We start from the raw sequence: 19,066 nt of genomic DNA on the forward strand, positions 1-19,066 counted from the left end.
CGGCGACGGCTAACGAGGTTCGACACCACGGAGAAAAGAGAATCGCCTCTCACCTGCCTGGTGCCGCGGTCCGTTCCCATGAGGCCTTGCTGAAACTCCGCCAGGTTCAGGAAGAGCCATTTGGAAAAGTGGTCTAAGGCATACGCAGCCGCCAGGTAGGGAAGTAGGCGCCATCGCTAAAATCGACGAGACGCTCACGTTAACACGGCACGGTCCTCCCACAGAGCCTGCCCGCGCTCGCAGACAACACCCTCCTCCTCCTGAACCCACCCCCTTGGCGGAGAGCCCCCCCCCCCCGGGCAGAGACAGCACCCCTCCCTTCGTAGGGAACCAACTCCTCCTCAGAAAACGCACCCCCGCCTCGTAGGGAACCCAGTGCCCCCCTCGGGGACCCCCACCCCCCGCCCACGCGCAGGGAACCCAACTCAGCCTCACTCAAAGGTGCTCTCTGTGTAGCAGGCTCAGGGGTCTCACCAACGGGACCACTGGGAGGGTGACTATCGGCCCCCCCGCCCCGCCGGGCTGCACAGGTGATCGCTTGTGCTTTGAATGCCCACCAGGGGCCAAGTGATGACCCCTCAGCCACCTGGGAAAGTGAGGCCCACAGGGGGCCAGGAGTCTGCCCGGGCAGGGAGGGGGTCTCTGCACGCCCAGCGCCGCACGGCTGGAAGGGCGTGGAGGAAAAAGCGGGAAAGGACCCGGCAAACGGGCACCACCCCCACGTACCGCTTACGGAACAGAGGGCCACACATCCTGCCAACCGCTCTCCGTGGACTCGGGCATTTAATCCTCATTGCCACCCCACGAGGAGGTGTCATCGGTTCTGGTCCGTGAGGAACCCAGACCCCGGGGAGGCGGCACAAGGCGGCCCTGCCCAAGGGCACGCGGCCAGCCGGGTGGAGCCCGAGCATAGTGGCCCGAGCGGGCTCCCGGACCGTGATTCACCCTCGATGACCGGCAGTCGGGCGCGCTGACCTCGCAAAGGCCACGGGCCTCGCGGGGAAAGGAACGGCGTGTGCCACACAGAAGTTTGCTTGTTACGAAAACAGGCACGCGGCCACGGTGAGAAGTGGGAGAAGAAACAGAGATTCTCTTACGGTTCCCTCGGGCTCTCCCTCAAACACCCCTGCGTTTCCACAGTGCCCGGCCCGAGACGGGGCCGGGCTTCGCTGCCGGACTCGGACAGGAGCCCCCTGTCTGACCCTCAATGCCCCCACCTGTGAACTGGGAATTGCGCCCCACCCGGTGAAGGCCAAGTGCGCCAGGAAGGCATGTGAGAAGCGTGGAGGCCGGGCGTGAGAAGGGCGGATACCGCACAAGCACCGCGTGCTCCTGGGATAAAACCGCGCCCCCTTTGGCATCCAGGCCGCCTCGTCCCCAAGGACGGGCCGGACGAGCGTCCCTCCCGCTACTCAAAATGCTGTCACCACAAACGGCCCGAGCGCCCGGCTGCCGCGGCGGATTGTTCCCGCGGGGTCGCTTCTTCGGGACATGGTGAGGGAGCCAGAGAGTGGGGCCCGGGACGAGCCGCCACCGCCGGACCCCGCGGAGGCTTTGCGCGCAACCGCGTGGGAGCCTCACCAGCACACGCTTCTTCCAAGGGCCTCATTCGGGCTACCGCACACACGCCTTTTCCCGAAAACGCAGGTTGGAGAAGCCTCCTGCCCAGCGGCCAGGCTCCTTCCCGTCAGTTGCCCTGACCGTTGCCTGACGGGGTCTGACGGCCCCCCAGCAGCCAGAGCGCAGCGGCTCAGAGACCCACAGGTGCCCCCGCGACAGGAGGGACAGGCCGGGACACCCGCCACAGCCGTACCTGCGTCTGATACTCGAGCACCGGTACCTCCTCGTCGTCTGTCGGCCCGAACTGACGCCGCGTGGCTGAGAAACGAAGGGCTATGGAAACGGCCAGCTTTAAGTTCACCACAGACATGGCCACGATGATGGCCCGACCTATGGAGAGGTTGTTCAGGGACGCCCCGAAGCGCTGCTTGGCGTCCTACAGGGAAAGCACACGTGGTGAGTGCGAGCGGGACTCCCGGCGGCCTCGGGGACAGCAGCACGCAGACGGCTGCGCCCAATGGTTCCCCGGGCGCCCCCCGCCGTGCACCCCCAGGCCAGGACCGCCGGGAGGGCCGGGCTGCGGAGGTGCAGGTGTCATAAGGCCCCCAGCAGGGACCCTCCGGCTGCAGGAGGAGGGATCAGTGCCCCACAGGGCGCCACCCCCAGCCGCCCGGAGCCCCCCAAGGCTTAGCCACGCCCGGCACGAAGCAGGGACCCAGCGCTGAGGCGTCTCCACTTGGTGCCAGCGTCCCGTTCCCGTGACCCCTGGTGCCCCAGAATCCTCCCTCCCCGTGGAAGACGACCTTCCTGATGGCGTCCTTTCACGTGTTCTTTCACGACAGCTAATGGCCTCACGGGCACCGTGTCAATCCGCCGCAGACCTCAGGGCCCCGGGCACCGTGTCCCACAGTGGCGGTGCCGTGGGCACATCCTGCTGCCAGTCTTAACTCGTCCGGGCACCCCGACCTCCCTCACCTCTTGCCGCCTCCCCTGGCTTCGCTTCTTTCATTCTTCAGACTTTTCTTCCGCAGTTACAGCCCCGGTGGAACTGGCGTGGCCACCTTGCGAGCCCGCGCCTGCCGGAGGGCATTCCCCACACCCCACACGCGCACGACACTTTGGGGGTCACCACGCCGCCTCCTCGCACGCAGAAACCCGGAGGCTCAGGGAGCTTCGCTCCGTGGGAGCCAGAGCTGCGCCCTCTGCCAAGATCCCGGGGGCGTCTCTGGGAAACGTTCTCATGTCTCTGCGGCGTGTCTGACGCGTGGGCTCCCGTGACTTGTCCCTGGTGCCGCACGGGCCCTCGGTCGGGTCTTCTCCCCGTCCTCGGACGCTCCTCGCCCCTGCTGCTCCCACACTCGCCTCCTCTCGCGCTGCTTCGGCCTCTCCTGTGCCTTCCACGGACCCCTCCCTCGGGCCTCCCAGCCTCTGACCCGCACCTGCTCCGTTCGTCCCCTCGTCATGTGCCTTCCGTTCCTTCGCCGTCTGGTTAGCGTCTAGCGAACGGTTGATGTTACTCTTTCCGTTTCAAAGAGACTCTGGTGTCGTGCTGATTTCTCGTCCCTAGCGCCCCTGCCACGCTTCCTTCCAATCCTGCCGTCCCGACTCCAGTCAGGCGGTGCATGTCCTTGGACAGAGTCCTCCTCCCACGGGCCCACCTGACCTCAGACACCAGGAGGCGACCAACTGCTCCAGTGTGTCCCTGACCATCGTGTGTCTATCACTCAAAGGACTCCGGGATGTGGTAAGCCCCGGACACCAGAGAACACGGTCACCCCCATTTGGGATGGCCGCCACACGCCCTTAAACCCTTTGGGGGAACAGCACCAGCAGGGGGCAGCCTCCCTGACCAGCCCTGGAGGGCTGGGGGGTGAGCAGCGTCTGGCATCATGCCCTGGGGGTGCAGGGGACCCAAGTGCCACCTTCCTTGTTGGTGACACTGGGACCTGAACCGAGAGGGGTTTGCCACTGGCCAACCCAGCCGGGGCGGGTCTCCGGGCAAGCCCCGGGAGCGTCCTGTGCAGCAGAGGGCCTTCCACCCGCGAGCTTCCCCACCTGGAGACACCTGTACCTTAAAGGGGGTGACGTAGGTACCCTCGGGGGTGACGTCTCCAGTCTGGTTCAGGAGGGCTTGGCGAGGAATTCTCACCTTGTGGAACATGGCAAATCTGTGGGGAGATATGGCAGGACTTCTGGTGACACGGGGCTCTGGCCCTGACATCAGTCTCCTCTCCTTCCAGAAACCCAGCCAAGTAAGAGCAAAGGAAAGCCAAAAGGGTGCCAATCCCCCAAAGAAAAAGAAAATGGGAGAAGATAACAGAGACAGGAAATTCCAACGAGTTTTTCTAGCCAAGAAGCTCCAATAGAGGCTGCCTGGGTGGCTCGGTCGCTTAAGTGTCTGACTTCGGCTCGGGTCACAATGTCACGGTTCGAGCCCCGCGTCGGGCTCTGTGCCGACGGCTCGGAGCCTGGAGCCCGCTTCGGATTCTGTGTCTCCCTCTCTCTCTGCCCCTCCCCTGCTCTCACGGTCTCTGTCTCCAAAGCAAACAAACATTAAAAGAAAATGTTTTTTTTAAAAAGGTTAAATGAAAAAATGGGATGTGCGTGAGGCGGGGCTCTAGGCCAAGACAATGGCCACATATTGGGAATCACGAGCCAGGTTCCTGACGCCGCTGGGACAAAGCTGGTCGGTCAAGAAAAAAGGAGACAACTGACTTTTCTCAGGTTCTCACCCTTCAATTTCATACCAGAATCCACGATACGATGTGAAAAATCAACAAACTAAGGTTTTGGACTCTCGCGTGACACAAAAGAACATCGTTACCGTATCAGTGATCCAAAAGCAAACAAATCCGTTTCTTCTGAAACTCTGAGAAGAGCCAACTCACTCCCACGTCACTTAGGGAAGCTATTTTTTATGGCTGTCAGGTTGGGAAAGCCTATTCCTTTGTCTAAGGGACAAGGTCAGGCAGAGGACTGGATGTTCCATAACCTGAACAAAAACCCCAAACCACCTTGTGAATATCGAGAGCTCCCACGGCGACCAATCTCATGACCAAGAGCACTTTGAGTGCCATCCAGAACGCTCTCTGGCTCACCCACGGGAGACGGCGGTTTAAAGCATGGCGTCATCGAGCCGGAGGGGAGCAGGGCGCCAGTTCCGCCCAAGCAGGGTCCTGGCCACCTCCTCCCTCCGTCCGTTTTCGTCTAGCGCCCACCCCCTCCGGCCCGGCTCACTGACACAACCACCGCTGGGCTCTCTGCCGGGCCACGTCCTCAGTCTGTCCTGCACGCGGGAGCACGGCCCTTTCCAAACTGCTGACTGGAACGGGGACGCCCCGCACAAGTCCCTTCAAGCCCCCAGCCCCTCAGAGAGATGTGGGGAGCCCTCAGACAGGGGCCCTGCCTACAGCCGGGGGGCGCCCACCGTGACCCTCAAACAGGCCAGGCTCTCTCTCCCGTGGTCCCCGCGCAGGCGGCCCTCAGAGCCCGCCACCCCCTCCAGAGGCCCGTCAGGACTCTCCTCTCACCCCCCTGCAGGGGGTACCGGCCCTCTCCCTGCACCACTGCAGGGCGGCCCCACTCTGCAGTGACTGCCTGCTGTCCACGTCCTTGCTCAGCCACCTACTTCTCGGTGCCAGTTTCTGTGGGTCCGATTCACCCTCTTATGACGGGGCCATCGGGCCTGGCACCTGGCGGATGCTGAGAGAGCCACGAGGCGGGCCGACAGCAGGTGACACGCTGTCCCCTGGGTGCCGCTGATCTCTACGCCACTCCCCGCGTCCAGGCCGGCCTTCCAGGACCCCGGGGAAGAGCAGAGACGGGGCTGTGTGCAGGGCGGGCAGGAGGGGCGCCCTCCCAAATTCCTTAGGAGGCGCCCAGGGGATCTGCAGGTGAGGGATGCTCGGCCCCTGGGGACCTCCAACCTCCGCGGGCCGCCCTCCCGAGCACGAGACGAAGGGGAGCGGCAGACGGGCCCCGCTGGGAGACTCTGAGGCCCTGCCGGGATCGGCCGCCTTGTCCGGGCCTCATGGGGTGGCTCTGACCGGGCGCGGTGGAGGCCGCGGGGGGCCCAGACGAGGCCCAGACGGGGCCCCCCCCCCCCCCCCGGGCAGTGAGGGCAGCCATCCGCCTTTTAAGAGCGGACTCAGCGCCAGCACCCCCGGAGAGCTCCAGCTTCTTGCTTGAAAGCTGAGGAATGCTTCTTCGAGCACGACTGAAAACTCCAAGCGCCCTTTTTAAGGAGTGGAAAATCTTCCCCTGTTGTGCCACAGGAGCTGGAACAAGGCTGAGCCACATTTCTACTTGTGCAAGTATTTGCTGGAGTTCGACCGAAAGCACAATCTCACACACTCCCGTCTGGGCACGTGCGGACCACAAAATCTGTTCCAGAAACAGATGGTGGCCAGCCCGCGGGTGTGGGCATGACAGGGGCTGTGACGTGGGGTGTGTGACCCCAGAGTGTGTGCAGCACGATGTGTATATGACACGGGGTACGTGGGACACAGGGTGCATTGGACACGATCTGTGTGCATGTGAGAGAGGGTGTGACACAGGGTGTGTATGTGACACAGCTCTCAAGTGACAGGTGACGTGTGCGTCCCAGCACTCTTTCCTGGCCCCACAGGCGGCCGGGAGGGTGAGGACAGCACTGAGGGTCCTGGTGGCTCCCAAGCTGGAATCAGCAGGCACCCGAGAGCCGAGCAAGCACCCGCGGGTTAATGACCCTGCAGAGGAGACCGCAGCCATCGGGGCCGGGCACACACTCACCCGTTGTCGACGCCGTTCAGCCCAAGCTTCTTCCCTATGTCGCCAACCATCACCCCCGGCATGGGAAGAAGGGTCTTGGGGTTCCGGATCTGTACGAGACACAGAAAGCCACAAACGGCAACTGTTAGGACCACACAAAAATCTCAAGAATACGTTACAAAACCCCGGTGACTAAGCCGTGGGCTCCCTTCGTGTCTCTGCAGGGGGTAAGTGGTGCCCTTCAGAAACGTGACCTCGTCTGGGATCTTTGCGACTGTAATTAAGTGAAGGATCTGGAGACGAGGGGGTCCCGGATGACCCAGCTGGGCCCCAAATCCAATGACAAGTGTCCTGTAAGAGACAGAGGAGGGGAGGACGTGGGGAGAAGAGGGTGCAGTCACCAGGGGCCGGGACGAGGCAGGAACAGGATGTCCCCTAGAACCTGGCGGGGGGCGGGGGGTTCGACACGGATCTCAGACTCCCGGCCTCCAGGACCGTAACCTCCTGTTGTTTTAAGGCCCCGGTTCGTGCCGTTTGGCTACAACGGTGCCGGGCCAGCAGCTGAGGAGTCCCCGCAGCCTGGAGGCCGTCCGGAACATCCATGTCACGTTCAAGTCGGCCACAGGGCTGGCGCCGGGCTGTAGCGAATGACAAGATGGCCGGGTGCGGGGGGAGAACCATCCCCAGATTGGCTTTGGACGACCAGTAAACACGCTTCCCTAAGTACAGGTGCGGCGAGCCGACAGTTCTCACTGGGCGAGCTCCGTGCAGGGACACGGAGCGTCCCCCCCGAACACCTTCACGGGGGCGATTCCGCACCCACTGTGAGCCGGCACCCTCCCCCCAACCGCTGGGGACGAGGGCGCCTGAGGCCGGCTGGCTGTCCCTCCCAGAGGGCGCCCCAGGCATCCAGCGCTCGGGTCGGCCCCACCACAGGAGGATCACCCAGCCCGAAGGTCAACAGCGTCTGGGAGCTGGAATACTGAGTCTGCACTATTGGGAACTTTTATTTTAGAGGAACACTCTTCTGCCTACACTGATCATCGCGACAATGGTATTTTGGGTACAACAAAGGCTGAACCCCCAATGCAAACACTCTTCCCCCTTCCGACTCTTCGGTAAGACCCAGTGACACTTCAGGCACTACCTTTTTATAACATTTTAAAATAGAAAATCGCTGGAAAGAAAGTGCACATGGAGAGAAGAGGCTCTAAAAGAAAACAAGCTGGTGCGTTCCGGGTCATCGCACAGAAAAATACCGCCAGGGTGGGTTCCGGTTCACGGGGAAATCTACGATGGTGCAGTGGCCCCAAATACCACACCGACCTCCCAGTGAAGGAAAGGAGGCGGACTTGAGTCCACGGCAGAACGCGTTAATGTCAAACTCCTCAAATAAACCTGATCGCGTGGATTTCCGTATCACAGTGCCACAGTCTGCGAAGGCTCCCCGCCTGGTATAGAACCAACCTGCGACAAATCGCGCCGTATCGGCCGCGACCTGTGAGGTGCGTCACAACCCTAGAAGAGTCTTGTGATCACTCCTTTGAAGCTCTCTCCCTCCACGGGGACAGGGAAGCGCCCCCCCCACCCCACCCCACCCCCGCGAGCCCCGGCCTGACGCACACTCGGCCTCAGAAATGCTCCCCTGGATGGAGGCACGACACAGTCCTGCTGAGTCCCTAGAGCACGGTGCGTAAAGAGTCCAAAACACCACGCGCTCCCGACCACGGCACAGAAAGACTGAACAGGGCCGAAAGCTAGCCAGTTTCCCCCTAGAAGTTCACGTCGGGTACAAACGCACACACCCAGAAACAGCAGGGGGCGGCCTGAGGTGAACCTGGTCTGCAGTGGCTCCGATGTGAATTGGAAAATAAGGACACCAGCAACAAGGGAAAAAGGGGCTGGAATTAAAACCCTTTGCGCCTCCAAGGACACGAACAAGAAAATGGGGAGACAACCACCTACCGGATAAGGGGTCGGCCTCCGGGACGTGCGGAGAGCTCTCAGACCCCAACAACAGAGACAAACTGCCCACTTCAGAAATGGACCGAGGGCACCTGGGGGGCTCAGTCAGTGGAGCATCCGACTCCCGATTTCGGCTCAGGTCACGATCCCCGGGCTCGGTGCTGACGGTGCAGAGCCTGCCTGGGATCCTCTCTCTCCACTCCCTTCCTGCTTGCACGCACTCGCACTCTCTCTCTCTCTCTCAAAATAAACAAACTCAAAGAAAGAGAAGAAAAGAGACTGAACGTATGGCACCGATGGACGGCCTCCCGACCAGTGACACTGGAGCTCTGACCCACAACCCGCAGCAAACAGTGCAGGCGGCCAAGCAAGACGCCTGTGACGGTCGGTCAGAGATGGGGTCACTTAGCTCGGCGGGGAGCTAACAGCTTCTCCTCTTGTCCTGCTGCCAGCCCAGCACCAGCCTGAGAAAACCAAGCCCACTCCCCTGGCCAGACTCAGTCACTGCCCCAACCTCCCAAGGGACAGTGGCCAAACCTCCCCCTCCAGGCAGCTCCGAGCACACAACCTTTGCCTTTCCCGTAAGGGAGGTCTTGGCTTATTTCCACAGGGCAAGGGACTTGAACAGATATTTCTGCAAAGAAAACATACACGTGGCCAACTGGCACACGAAAAGATGTTCAGCATTGCTGGTCACGAAGAAAATGCGAATCACGAGGCGCCTGGTGGCTCAGTCGGTGGAACGTCTGACTCCTGACTGTAGCTCAGGTCGTGACCCCAGGCTCGTGGGATCGAGCCTCCCCCCACCCCCACCCCCGCCCCCGTCGGGCTCCGTGCTGAGTGTGGAGCCCGCTTGGGATTCTCTCTCTCCCTCTGCCCCTCTCCCCTGTGCACACTCTCCAAAAAGAAAAAAAGGAAAAGGAAATGCACATCAAAAGCACAATAGGGGCGCCTGGTGGCTCAGCCGGTTAAACATCCGACTTTGGCTCAGGTCATGATCTCACGGTTCGTGGGTTCAAGCCTCGCGTCGGGCTCTGTGCTGACAGTTCGGAGCCTGGAGCCTGCTTCGGATTCTGTGTCTCCCTCTCTCTCTGCCCCTAACCCACTCGCATCCTGTCTCTGTCTCTCTCCAAAATAAATAAATGTTAAAAAAAAAACAACAAGAAAACAAATACCACCATGCCCACTCGTGTGCGTATTTAAGAAAAAATGGAAGATACATATTGGCGAGGATATGAGAAAATCCGAACCCTCATGCGCTACCGATGGGAGTATAAATTGGCAGAACCGTGGAAAGCAGTACAGCAGTTCCTCCAACAGTTAAACACGGAATCACCCCAGGACCTGGCACTTGCACTCCTGGGCGTGGACCCCCGAGAACGGAGAACACGTGGTCAGACAGACAGGTGCTCATGAACGTTCACGACAGAAACAAGTTGGAAACAGCCAGAATGCCCATCAGCAACCAGGTGCACGAACTGCGGTCCATGCACACGAAGGCTTATCCCCCCCCCCCCCCCTTAAAAAGCACGGAAATTCTAACACATACTGAGCACGTTCTGACAACGTGGATGGCCTTCAGAAAACAGGCTGAGGCACAGAGGTTCATGTTGGAGGGTTCCTTGCGTGTGGAACATCCAGTGCAGGCGAATCCGTGGAGGCAGAGAGCAGGCGAGCGGTTGCCGGGGGCGGGGGGGCGAGGAAGGGTGCGGGGCGCCTTCCCGGAGACGGAAACGCTTTAGGACTAGACACGGGTGCGGATGCCCAACACTGGGAAGGCACCAAAGGCCCCTGGATTTCGGTTCACTTCGTATTACTTGAATTTCACCTCAATGAGGACAAAGGGACATGGCTTACTTTCTTCTCTTCCGAGAGGCCCCTCACCCGGAAGGTCTTAACAAGAATGCCAGAGTGGGGTTGGGGTGCAGGGCAGCGGGGCTTCGGTCAGGATCCAGGTGGCCAGGACAGGAAGGCCCGGACAAGCTTCCGGAAGCTCCGGGTTCAGGGACACCACGGCAGCCCCGGGCGGTCGGGAGACAGGCCCCACCAGGGAGGCAGGAAGCCCAGGCCTGGCCATCGGTCCCAGGCGCCCCCGTGGCAGTAGCTGCTGCATGTGGCCCGGGAACAGGAGACGTCAAGGCCCCGGAGTCAGACTTTAGGTCGGCACGAGAGGCCACATCGGACGTGCTGGGTCAGAACCGCAGGAAGGCGGGGCCGGGAAGCCCAGGTTTGCGAAGAGTGTCTGGAAAGATGGCGACGTGGCCGCCGGAGGAACAGGACGACTCTGCCTCAGATGACCTCAGGTCTAGACCAGGGTTGACCAAGCCCGGGCCACCGCCATCGGGGGCTGGATAATTGCCTCTTGGGGGTGGGCAGGCCGTCCTGTGCGTTACAGGGCGTCCGCCGCGTCCTTGCCGCGTGCTCACTGGACGCCAGGGGCGCCCCCGCCCCAGCTGCGATGAAGGCGCCTGCCGGTGACGCCGAGCGCCCGTGGGTGAGACCACCCCGCCGAGAGCCCCCTCACCTGCACCAAGAAGGAATGCAGGCCGTGGCAGCGGCCCCCGGGCGTGTACAGCTGGGCAAACACCACAGCGTGGGTGGCCGTCTTGCCCATGTTGCCGACCCAGAATTTGGCGGCCTCGAAGTCCGGGGAATGTAGGACGAACTCCTGCGCAAGGGGAAAAGGAAGGTTAGAGCCGTAGTCCAAGTTGCAATGAACAAGTCAAACACGTGCAGAATCCCACGTTCTCTGCTCAAAGTCCCTGAAGAAGAGCAGAACCGAGCGCACGCTTTAGCTCCCGTGTGGCACGAGGGGGGGCCCGTACACGGAGCGTATCCCTGGGTGTTGTGACTTAACGAAGACACTGGTACGGAAAACCACTCCGGGGTCAGACGATGAAGTACACGCCAACTTCTCCGGAAGCCGGCCGGTGCCCACGGAGCGGTCACCGCGACACTCGTCTTCCGCGGCCCCTCCTCTGTGCGCTCCTCCCTGACCCCTCCCTGGGCTCTGACCAACGACAGACCTTCTTTTCCCACGGTCTCCCCCCGCCTACGAGCTCCATGAGGGCCACGTGCCCAGGAGCACAAGGCACCTCAAGACATCAGGGTGAGTGAACCCGGGGGTCACGGGAGGGGCCGGGAGGCTTGCCGGGTATTCAGCAAGGCAGGAGACGAGCAGGGGAGACACGGGGCAGGGGCCCTGGCTGGGGGCCGGGAGGGTCCATGAGTCGGGTGGGGTAGGGGAGCCTGTGAGCGATTCCAGCGTTGGGCGGGGAGCTTGACAGCTGGACAAAGCCAGAGTGTGACGGCGAGCTGCCTCCCGTGTAACCTGCAGGCCACTGCGGGCAGAGCCCGGCGGGTGTCCTTCTCCCCGCAGGTGGGAAGCTGTGAAGGGCACACGGGGAACCCCCTCGTGCCGCCCAGCGGTGTGCACGGGGTCATGGCCTCCAAGCGCACCGTGTGACTACCTCGCAGATGTTGACGCCCCACTGAAGAAAAGCGGGGGGGATGGGGGACTGGAGTCCCCCCTCTGCTCCCCCCCCTCTGCAGGCGTCCTCCCTGCATGTGGCATACCGCCACCGTCCCCTCCAGGTCTCCGTGGCCCCCTGGCACACCTAACTTCTTGCGGCTGTCCGTCCGTGTCTCCGCTCCGGCACGAGGGATCCCCCAGAGCAAACATTCACGTGTCACGTTCACCGCTAGCTGCCCGGTCCCTGAAAGCAGTGCCCGGCACGTAGCAGGTGCCCGACCAGCGGCCCACAGAGGACTTCGGGCTCCCAATCTCCCCCGCTCCGACGTCTTGCTCACTTAAGTACAGGTGCCGAGAGGAAGCAGGTCAGAAGCAGGCTGCCCCATGGACGGCCAGGCTTCGCCCAGGCCCCGAGGCCACGTGGGATCCGCCCTCTCCACCTCCCCACTTAGCACCGAGAGCCCGCGGCACCAGAGGGCAGAGAAAAGAGACGGGGCCGGGCCAGCAAAATCTGGGTTCGGATAAAGGTACCTGGTGGCTAAAAGGCCAATAAAAAACCGAAGAGGGCTGTCGCTGATGGCTCTCTGCCATCTCTCCGCCATTCTCTGGCACACGGGACCACGGGCACTGCACCACGACCACCTTCCCCTTGGCCCTGCCCTGCCCCGCCTCAGCCCCCCTCGGCTTCATGCCTCTGCTCTGCTGGCACACAGCCCCTCAGCACACAGTGTGCACGGAGCCCACATCCCTGAACGCACAAAGGAAGGAATGAGAAGCCAATACACAAGCACGGGGCTTTACTTTCCGTTACACGGACTCTTGCAAACCACACTACCGACAAGGGGCAGGCGAAGGGCTCCTGGGACACTAGGGCAGGTGCAGAACAAGCAGCGGGGACCGCGGTCCTCGGAGGAGCGGACGAGACTGACCCGGCGGTGGGAGAGGGGCCAGGGGGTGGGAGCAGCACAGCACAGAGGCCACGGGCGGAAGCTTCCCGACCCATGCGCCCCATCCGCTCCCTGCCCTCCCTTCCCTCCGCGCCGCCAACCACCCGATAAATCATGATCCCATTTGCGGACACGTGTCTCCCCGAGAGCGAGGACAAAGCCCGTGAGCGCACCGTGCTGGGACCGACACCTGCACAGGGACGTGCTAGACGGAGACGTGGACACGGGAGGCAGCGGCCAACGGTGCAAACGCCACACACGTCTGCATGCGGGCCACGGGATGCAGGAGGGCGGTGGGGCCAGAGGGGCCAGACACGGGGGCAGGAGTGGACGGGGCAGGCCCCGGCCGGCGGAGCCTGGCACGCACAGGGGGCAGGGGCAGCCAGCAAAGACCAGAGCCGGGGAGACTCTTCTTCACGCTGTTGGTTTTGTAAACGAACCGGGCCACGTCCAAACCCCAGCAGGCAGGTGAACAAAGAAAGGAACCTCTCCCCCCAGGAGCCGCCACCCTCCCGGGTGAGGAGTCTCCGTGTGCACGGTAGAAGCACACGTGTCTAAAGACGGGTTTCTGGGCGTAAGGACACTGCATCACACGCGACGCGCACATAACACCTACCTCCGTGGCGGGGTCGTAGTGAGCGGTCGTTCTGATGGCCTTGGCGTTACTCCCGTGACTTACTTCAGTCACAGCAAAACATCCAAAAATCTAACGCGGGAGCACAAAACAACGTAAGGCAAGAAAGGTTCCAGGAGGGACCCGCTGCTGTCCTTCCTCGAAGGACAAAACCCCAGGTCAAAGCACTAAATCCCCACTCCCCCCATTAGGGACACCACGTCCCCCAGCCTGTGAGGACGGCGGGTTAGGTGAGGTGACAGCCGCCTTGCCAGGGCCGTGGAAGGAAAGGGAAGGCCTCGCTTCGACCGCAACAAGCTAAATGCACCGGGTGCTGGGGTTTCGGCGCACACGGCCCCCCGGAACCTCCTCTGGCACGCGGCCCTTTGCAGAGACATCTGGGGACCACGGGCTCACGGTCCGCCGGGACTCTGAGCTCACCTCCATGTTGAGGATCTTGGGAAGGTATTCTAAATGTCTTTCGGAACCAGACTTGTAAATCGCGAATCCAAAAACCTGAAAATATAGAATCATCAGAGAAACCGGTGGCAGTCAAGGAGTCCTGAGGTCCCGGGGCCTCAGGAGCCACACGCGCTTTGACACCCGTGGCAGGGAAGGGGGGGGGGGATGGAATCCGCGTCTGGTATGCTCAGCAGAAGCACTTCAGATGCCTTCGGGAGGTCCCGAGGGGCCGCGGACAGGGGGAGACGGCAGGGGACAGGGGAGAGGAGGGAAAAGGGTGCACACGGGCCACATGTCCCACCCAGCCACACACACCTCCCCACCTCCGCCTGTGTGCCGGCGGGGGGCACTGGCATCTCCCCAGACCTGCTTTCCCTTCCCTTCTTGTTTTTGGCTTTTGGGGGGGGGTTTGGCATAAAAGCAAAAGAGTCCCCCAAAGTTCCTTCTCTTCTGGAGTTTTCACTGCTTGGCACTCCCATCAAGGACTCACGTATGCAAATTTGCACACACAGCCGGAAGAAGCTGGACTTCTCCCTCAAACATCACGAGATCTGCCCACACATTCTAATCTCTGGGTTTGCTTCCTATATTATTTTTTTATTTTTTAATTTTTTTTAAATGTTTATTTTTGAGAGAGAGAGAGACAGAGACAGTGTCAGCAGGGGGAGGGGCAGAGAGAGGGAAACACAGAATTTGAAATAGGCTGCAGGCTCTGAGCTGTCAGCACAGAGCCTGACACGGGGCTCGAACTCACAGACTGTGAGATCATGACCTGAGCCAAAGTCAGACACTCAACTGACTGAGCCCCCCAGGCACCCCTCCTATATTAGTTTCTAGAATCTCTTAAGAGAGCAACGGCTGGCTGGCTCCATGGGTACAAACAGCACGTGACTCTTGGTCTCAGCGTCACGAGTTCAAGCCCCAAGAAAGTAATCTCTTAAAGACACCTCCCCAGACACACACACCCCACGAAACCCTACGAGCGAGCAAACACCAGCCGCCGCCACACCCCGCGGGCAGCATCTGCCCCTCGTGCGCTGAGGACCCTCTCTTGCACCTCCTCCTCCCACCCGGCCCCGGACGGCGCCCTCCCCCGCCTCACGTGGGGCGTGAAGGGCTCGATCCCCTTGGCCTCCTCGCCGCCCACTCACCAGCAGGTGCAGCAGGCACTTCTGAGCCAGGGACCAGTCGTACGTGCCCAGGCAGGTGATCAGCGTCAGCACGGACTGCGGGTTCCGCACCATGTCCTCCACGCGGAGGAGGGCGCGCTCCAAGACCCGCTTGCAGCGGAGGAAAGTCAGCTCTCGGTGCTTCTCCAGGGAGAGCTCGTGGCCGCGGGAGCGGGCGAACAGGGGGTCGTCCTCCAGGGCTGAGAAGATGCTCTTCTGGAAATGCGAGAGACAGGAACGGCCAGCTCGAAGGCAAACAACGGCCGTGCGCCGCGCTCTCGCTCAGGCTCTTCCCGAGGCCGCTGGTGCCGTGGGACACGGGCGACCCCTGCAACCCTGGGGCGGACGAAGGCTCCTCCGGCCATGGGCACGGGGACCTGAGGCCTCAGAAGCTTAACCAACCTGTGTTCGCCCGGGGCGGGGGGAGCCTCCGAGGACACGGGCCAGGCCAGGGGCCAGCTAGGGTGTTTAGGGTCCTTAGGGGCCGCACGGCCCCCTGTGCCTGCGAGCCAGACGCCCGGCGTGCCGCCCGGAGCCTCACCTTCAGGCGCAGCATGTCCTCGCCTTCCAGGAACAGCGCCAGCTCCTTCCAGCAGAAGGAGGCGCGGGCGCGGTAGGCCTGCAGGGGTCCCCCGGGCAGGTCCGGCAGCAGGGAGGCAGTGTCGCCTTCAGACGGGGCCGCCATCGCACCGCGTCAGCCTGCGGGACGCGGACACCGGAGTCGGCCGCCATGCCCGCTCGGCCGCCCGCAGCCGCGCGACAGGCGGGACAAACACAGACGGACTCGGAAGGGCCGGCAAGAGTCGGTCACCGCCCGAGACCTCGTGCGCCCCTTCCCCAGAGAGAAAGGTCAGGAGGCAGCCCCGGGCAGCTGAGGCCAGAGGACGCCTCGCCCTCTCGGGGCCACCGGACACACCCCCGAAGGCCATCGACCTCGCGGTCCGGGAAGCCGCCCTCTGGAGTCCGGCCAACACCGGCCAGTCCACTCTGGCCACACAGGACGGCCCGCCAGGGCACGGGACACCTGCCAGAGAGCCTTTGAACACAGCCTTTTGCCCTGAACTCTCCCGACAGACACACATCTGGCTTCCCACCCACGAAGCGGGCACCTTGCAGCCCAGCCCTCCTGACCAAACAATCCTCCCGGGTCTTCTCAGAGGAGTGCTCCTTTCCCACCGTGGATTCCCACTGGATTCGAGGAGCGGCGGGAGAGCGGAGTCCGGGGCGTGGACACCCCCGCCCCGGTGGACGCCATCTAGGACGCTGGGTGCTGAGTTGCTCAATTTTGCCCAGAAGCAAATGGGAACTTGATGAAACAAATCTCTTGATGAAACAACCTCATGTGTTTGTTTCCACGTGAGAGGGGCAAGGTGGGACGGGGCCTTCCGAGCACCCGAGTGGCTGTTGGGGACCGCGCCCTGTGGACTATCTCTTCTGGAACCCTCCCCCAAAGCGCAAGCCCACGCTCACGTCCCCGCTGAGGGATGGAGAATCTGAAGCTCGGCCGGCACTTTCTGGGGCTCCCGGGGCTGCGGAAGGGCAGCTCCCAAGCCCGAGTCCCCCTCCACAGGCGCCACCTTGTGATGGAGAAGCATCAGCACAAACTAAACCAAACGCAAGCAGACGTTCGACGGTGAAGACGGTGAATCACCAGAACAGAAAAGAGGAGAGCAGCAGAGAAAACCAACAAGAGGCTGGTTCTCCGGAAAGACTGACAGAATCGACAAACTTTTAGCTAGGTTGAGCCAATCCAAAAGGGGACATTACTACCGAGCCTAAGGAAACAACAATGATTCTGGGGCACCCGGTGGCTCAGTCGGTTGAGCGTCCGACTTGGGCTCAGGTCATGATCTCCCAGTTCGTGGGTTCGAGCTCCGCGTCGGGCTCTGTGCTGACAGCTCAGAACCCGGAGCCCGCTTCGGGTTCCGTGTCTCCCTCTCTCCCTCTCTCTCTCTCTGCCCTTCCCCAGCTCGTGCTCTCTGTCAAAAATAAATAAACATTAAAAAAAAAAATTTCAAAAGGGAGGGGTGCCTGGGTGGCTCAGTCGGTTGAGTGTTCGACTTCGGTTCGGGTCATGATCTCGTGGCTCGTAAGTTCAAGCCCCGCGTCAGGCTCTGTGCTGATGGCTCAGAGCCTGGAGCCTGCTTCAGCTTCTGTGTCTCCCTCTCTCTCTGCCCCTTCCCCACTTGTGCTCTGTCTCTCAAAAATAAATAAATGTGGAAAAAAAAATCAATAAACTGCCCACAAAGAAAAGCCACAGGGCTTCAATTGTGAATTGTAGCAAACATTTAAAGAAAAATACTATGTCCACAGTGTTTTCCAAAAGACAGGAACAGGGTGACCCATGAGGCCAGCGGGAGACAAGGGAGTCGTGCCCCAGGAAATTAAGGTCAGGTCAACATCTGAAAGTCAATCAGGGTAAGACACCACGCCAGCAGAATAAAGGACAGACATTCACGATTGTGCCAACGTGTGCAGGAGAAGCATCTGACAAAATCCCGCACCCTTTCGTGAGAAATTCTCAACAAAGCGGAAACAGGAGGAAACTCCCCCCACCTGGTAAAGGGTGTCTACAAATACCCACAGCTGCCCTCACACTTCAGTAAGGATTCATCACCTTTCTCTGAACATCGGGACCAAGACGAAGATGTCTGCTCCGCCCTCCTAACCAACATAGTGCTGGGCATTCTAGCCACCACAGTTACGCAAGAAAAATGAAATCAAAAGCATTCTAATCAGAAACATCTCTCTTATCTGCAGATGACATGATTTTGTATATAGAAAATCCTAAGGAGCCCACTAAAAAACCATTAGAACAAATTAGTTCGCTCAGTTTACAGGCTACAAAATCGACTGTATTTCTATATACCAACGATAGCTCCAAAATGAAATTAAGAAAACATTCAACTTACAACAGCACCAAAAACAATAAATTCAATAAAAAAAAAAGTGTAAAGCATTTTTGAAAGAAACCTGAGACCTGAATAAATGGAAAGGCACCCCCCTCATTCATGAATCAGAGGGCTTGATGTCGTCGCAAAGCCGACACTCCCCAAGTGATCTGCAGAGCCCCTGTGGCCCCAGTCAAAATCCCAACTGGCTTTGTTCTGCGGGAATTGAAAAGCCGATCCTAAGATCCATGTGGAAATTTAAGGAACCCGGAATAGACAAAAACGTCTGGAAAAAGAGCAAAGTTGGAGAATCCATTCTGCCTGATTCCAAGACTTGCTGAGAAGTGATAGTGACGAAAACATCATGGCGTCGGTAGAAAGTCACATGTGTGTAGATGTACAGAACAGAACTGAGAGTCTGGAAGTAAACCCTGAAATGTAGGGTCAACTGCTTTGGGACAAGGACGCCAAGACAACGTCATGGGGAAGGAACAGTCTTTTCTCAAACGGTGCCAGCACCCCAATGTCCACGTGCAAAGGAATGAGGGCCAACTCTCTCTCACACACACACACACACACACACACACACACACACACACACCACTGAACTCAGAAGGGACACAGACTTAGATGTACAAGTTAACACGAAAACCTCTAAGAAGAAAATGCAGGAGTAAATCTTTACAATCTGAGGTGAGCCAAAGCCTTCTTGCACAAGCTATAAAAGTAGCTAACTTAAACTTCATCAAAAAACAAAAATAAAATCTTCTCCTGCAAAGGATGCCAACGAGTAAGTGAAAAGACAAACCAGAGAATGGAAGTTATTTGCAAATCACGTATTGATGAGGGACTTGTACCCAGACTGTACGAAGACTCTTAGTAATGAAGGCAAATAACCCAATTTAAAGGCCTCAAATAGAGTTTCTCCAAAGACACCACAATGGCCAATGAGCACATGGAAAGACGCTCAATATCATGAGCCATCAGGGAAGAGCAAACTGAAACCATAGTAAGACAGCACATCATAGCCACCACGATGGCCACGATCAACGGGATAAATGACAAGGACGGATGAGGACGTGCAGAAATTAGAGCCCGTCCACCTTCTTCAAAAGTTTAAATATACGGTCACCACGTGACCCGGCAACTCCGTTCCCAGGTATACGCCCAAGAGAAATGAAACATGTGCACAAATCTGTGTGCGGGAATGCTCGTAGCATTTTTATAATACCCCCAAA

The 19,066-nt window shown here is 60.0% G+C and overlaps 1 protein-coding gene across 1 annotated transcript in view; it reads right to left on the reverse strand.

Annotated features, from left to right (window-relative positions):
* Positions 1 to 19,066, reverse strand: part of ACOX3 (acyl-CoA oxidase 3, pristanoyl) — a 42,110-nt gene that overhangs the window by 20,039 nt on the left and 3,005 nt on the right. The window contains exons 2-10 of the mRNA XM_086705546.1: positions 15,479 to 15,636; positions 14,920 to 15,153; positions 13,748 to 13,822; positions 13,310 to 13,399; positions 10,799 to 10,942; positions 6,331 to 6,419; positions 3,632 to 3,728; positions 1,814 to 1,996; positions 54 to 176 (exon numbers count right to left, since the gene is read on the reverse strand). Coding sequence (XP_086561672.1) covers positions 54 to 176; positions 1,814 to 1,996; positions 3,632 to 3,728; positions 6,331 to 6,419; positions 10,799 to 10,942; positions 13,310 to 13,399; positions 13,748 to 13,822; positions 14,920 to 15,153; positions 15,479 to 15,622 — 1,179 coding nt within the window. The 5' untranslated portion in view covers positions 15,623 to 15,636. The remainder of the gene's footprint in view (positions 1 to 53; positions 177 to 1,813; positions 1,997 to 3,631; positions 3,729 to 6,330; positions 6,420 to 10,798; positions 10,943 to 13,309; positions 13,400 to 13,747; positions 13,823 to 14,919; positions 15,154 to 15,478; positions 15,637 to 19,066) is intronic.

This window comes from Puma concolor, chromosome B1, assembly GCF_028749965.1.
Source record: "Puma concolor isolate L17-30 chromosome B1, mPumCon1.1.hap2, whole genome shotgun sequence".
Lineage (NCBI taxonomy): Eukaryota > Metazoa > Chordata > Mammalia > Carnivora > Felidae > Puma > Puma concolor.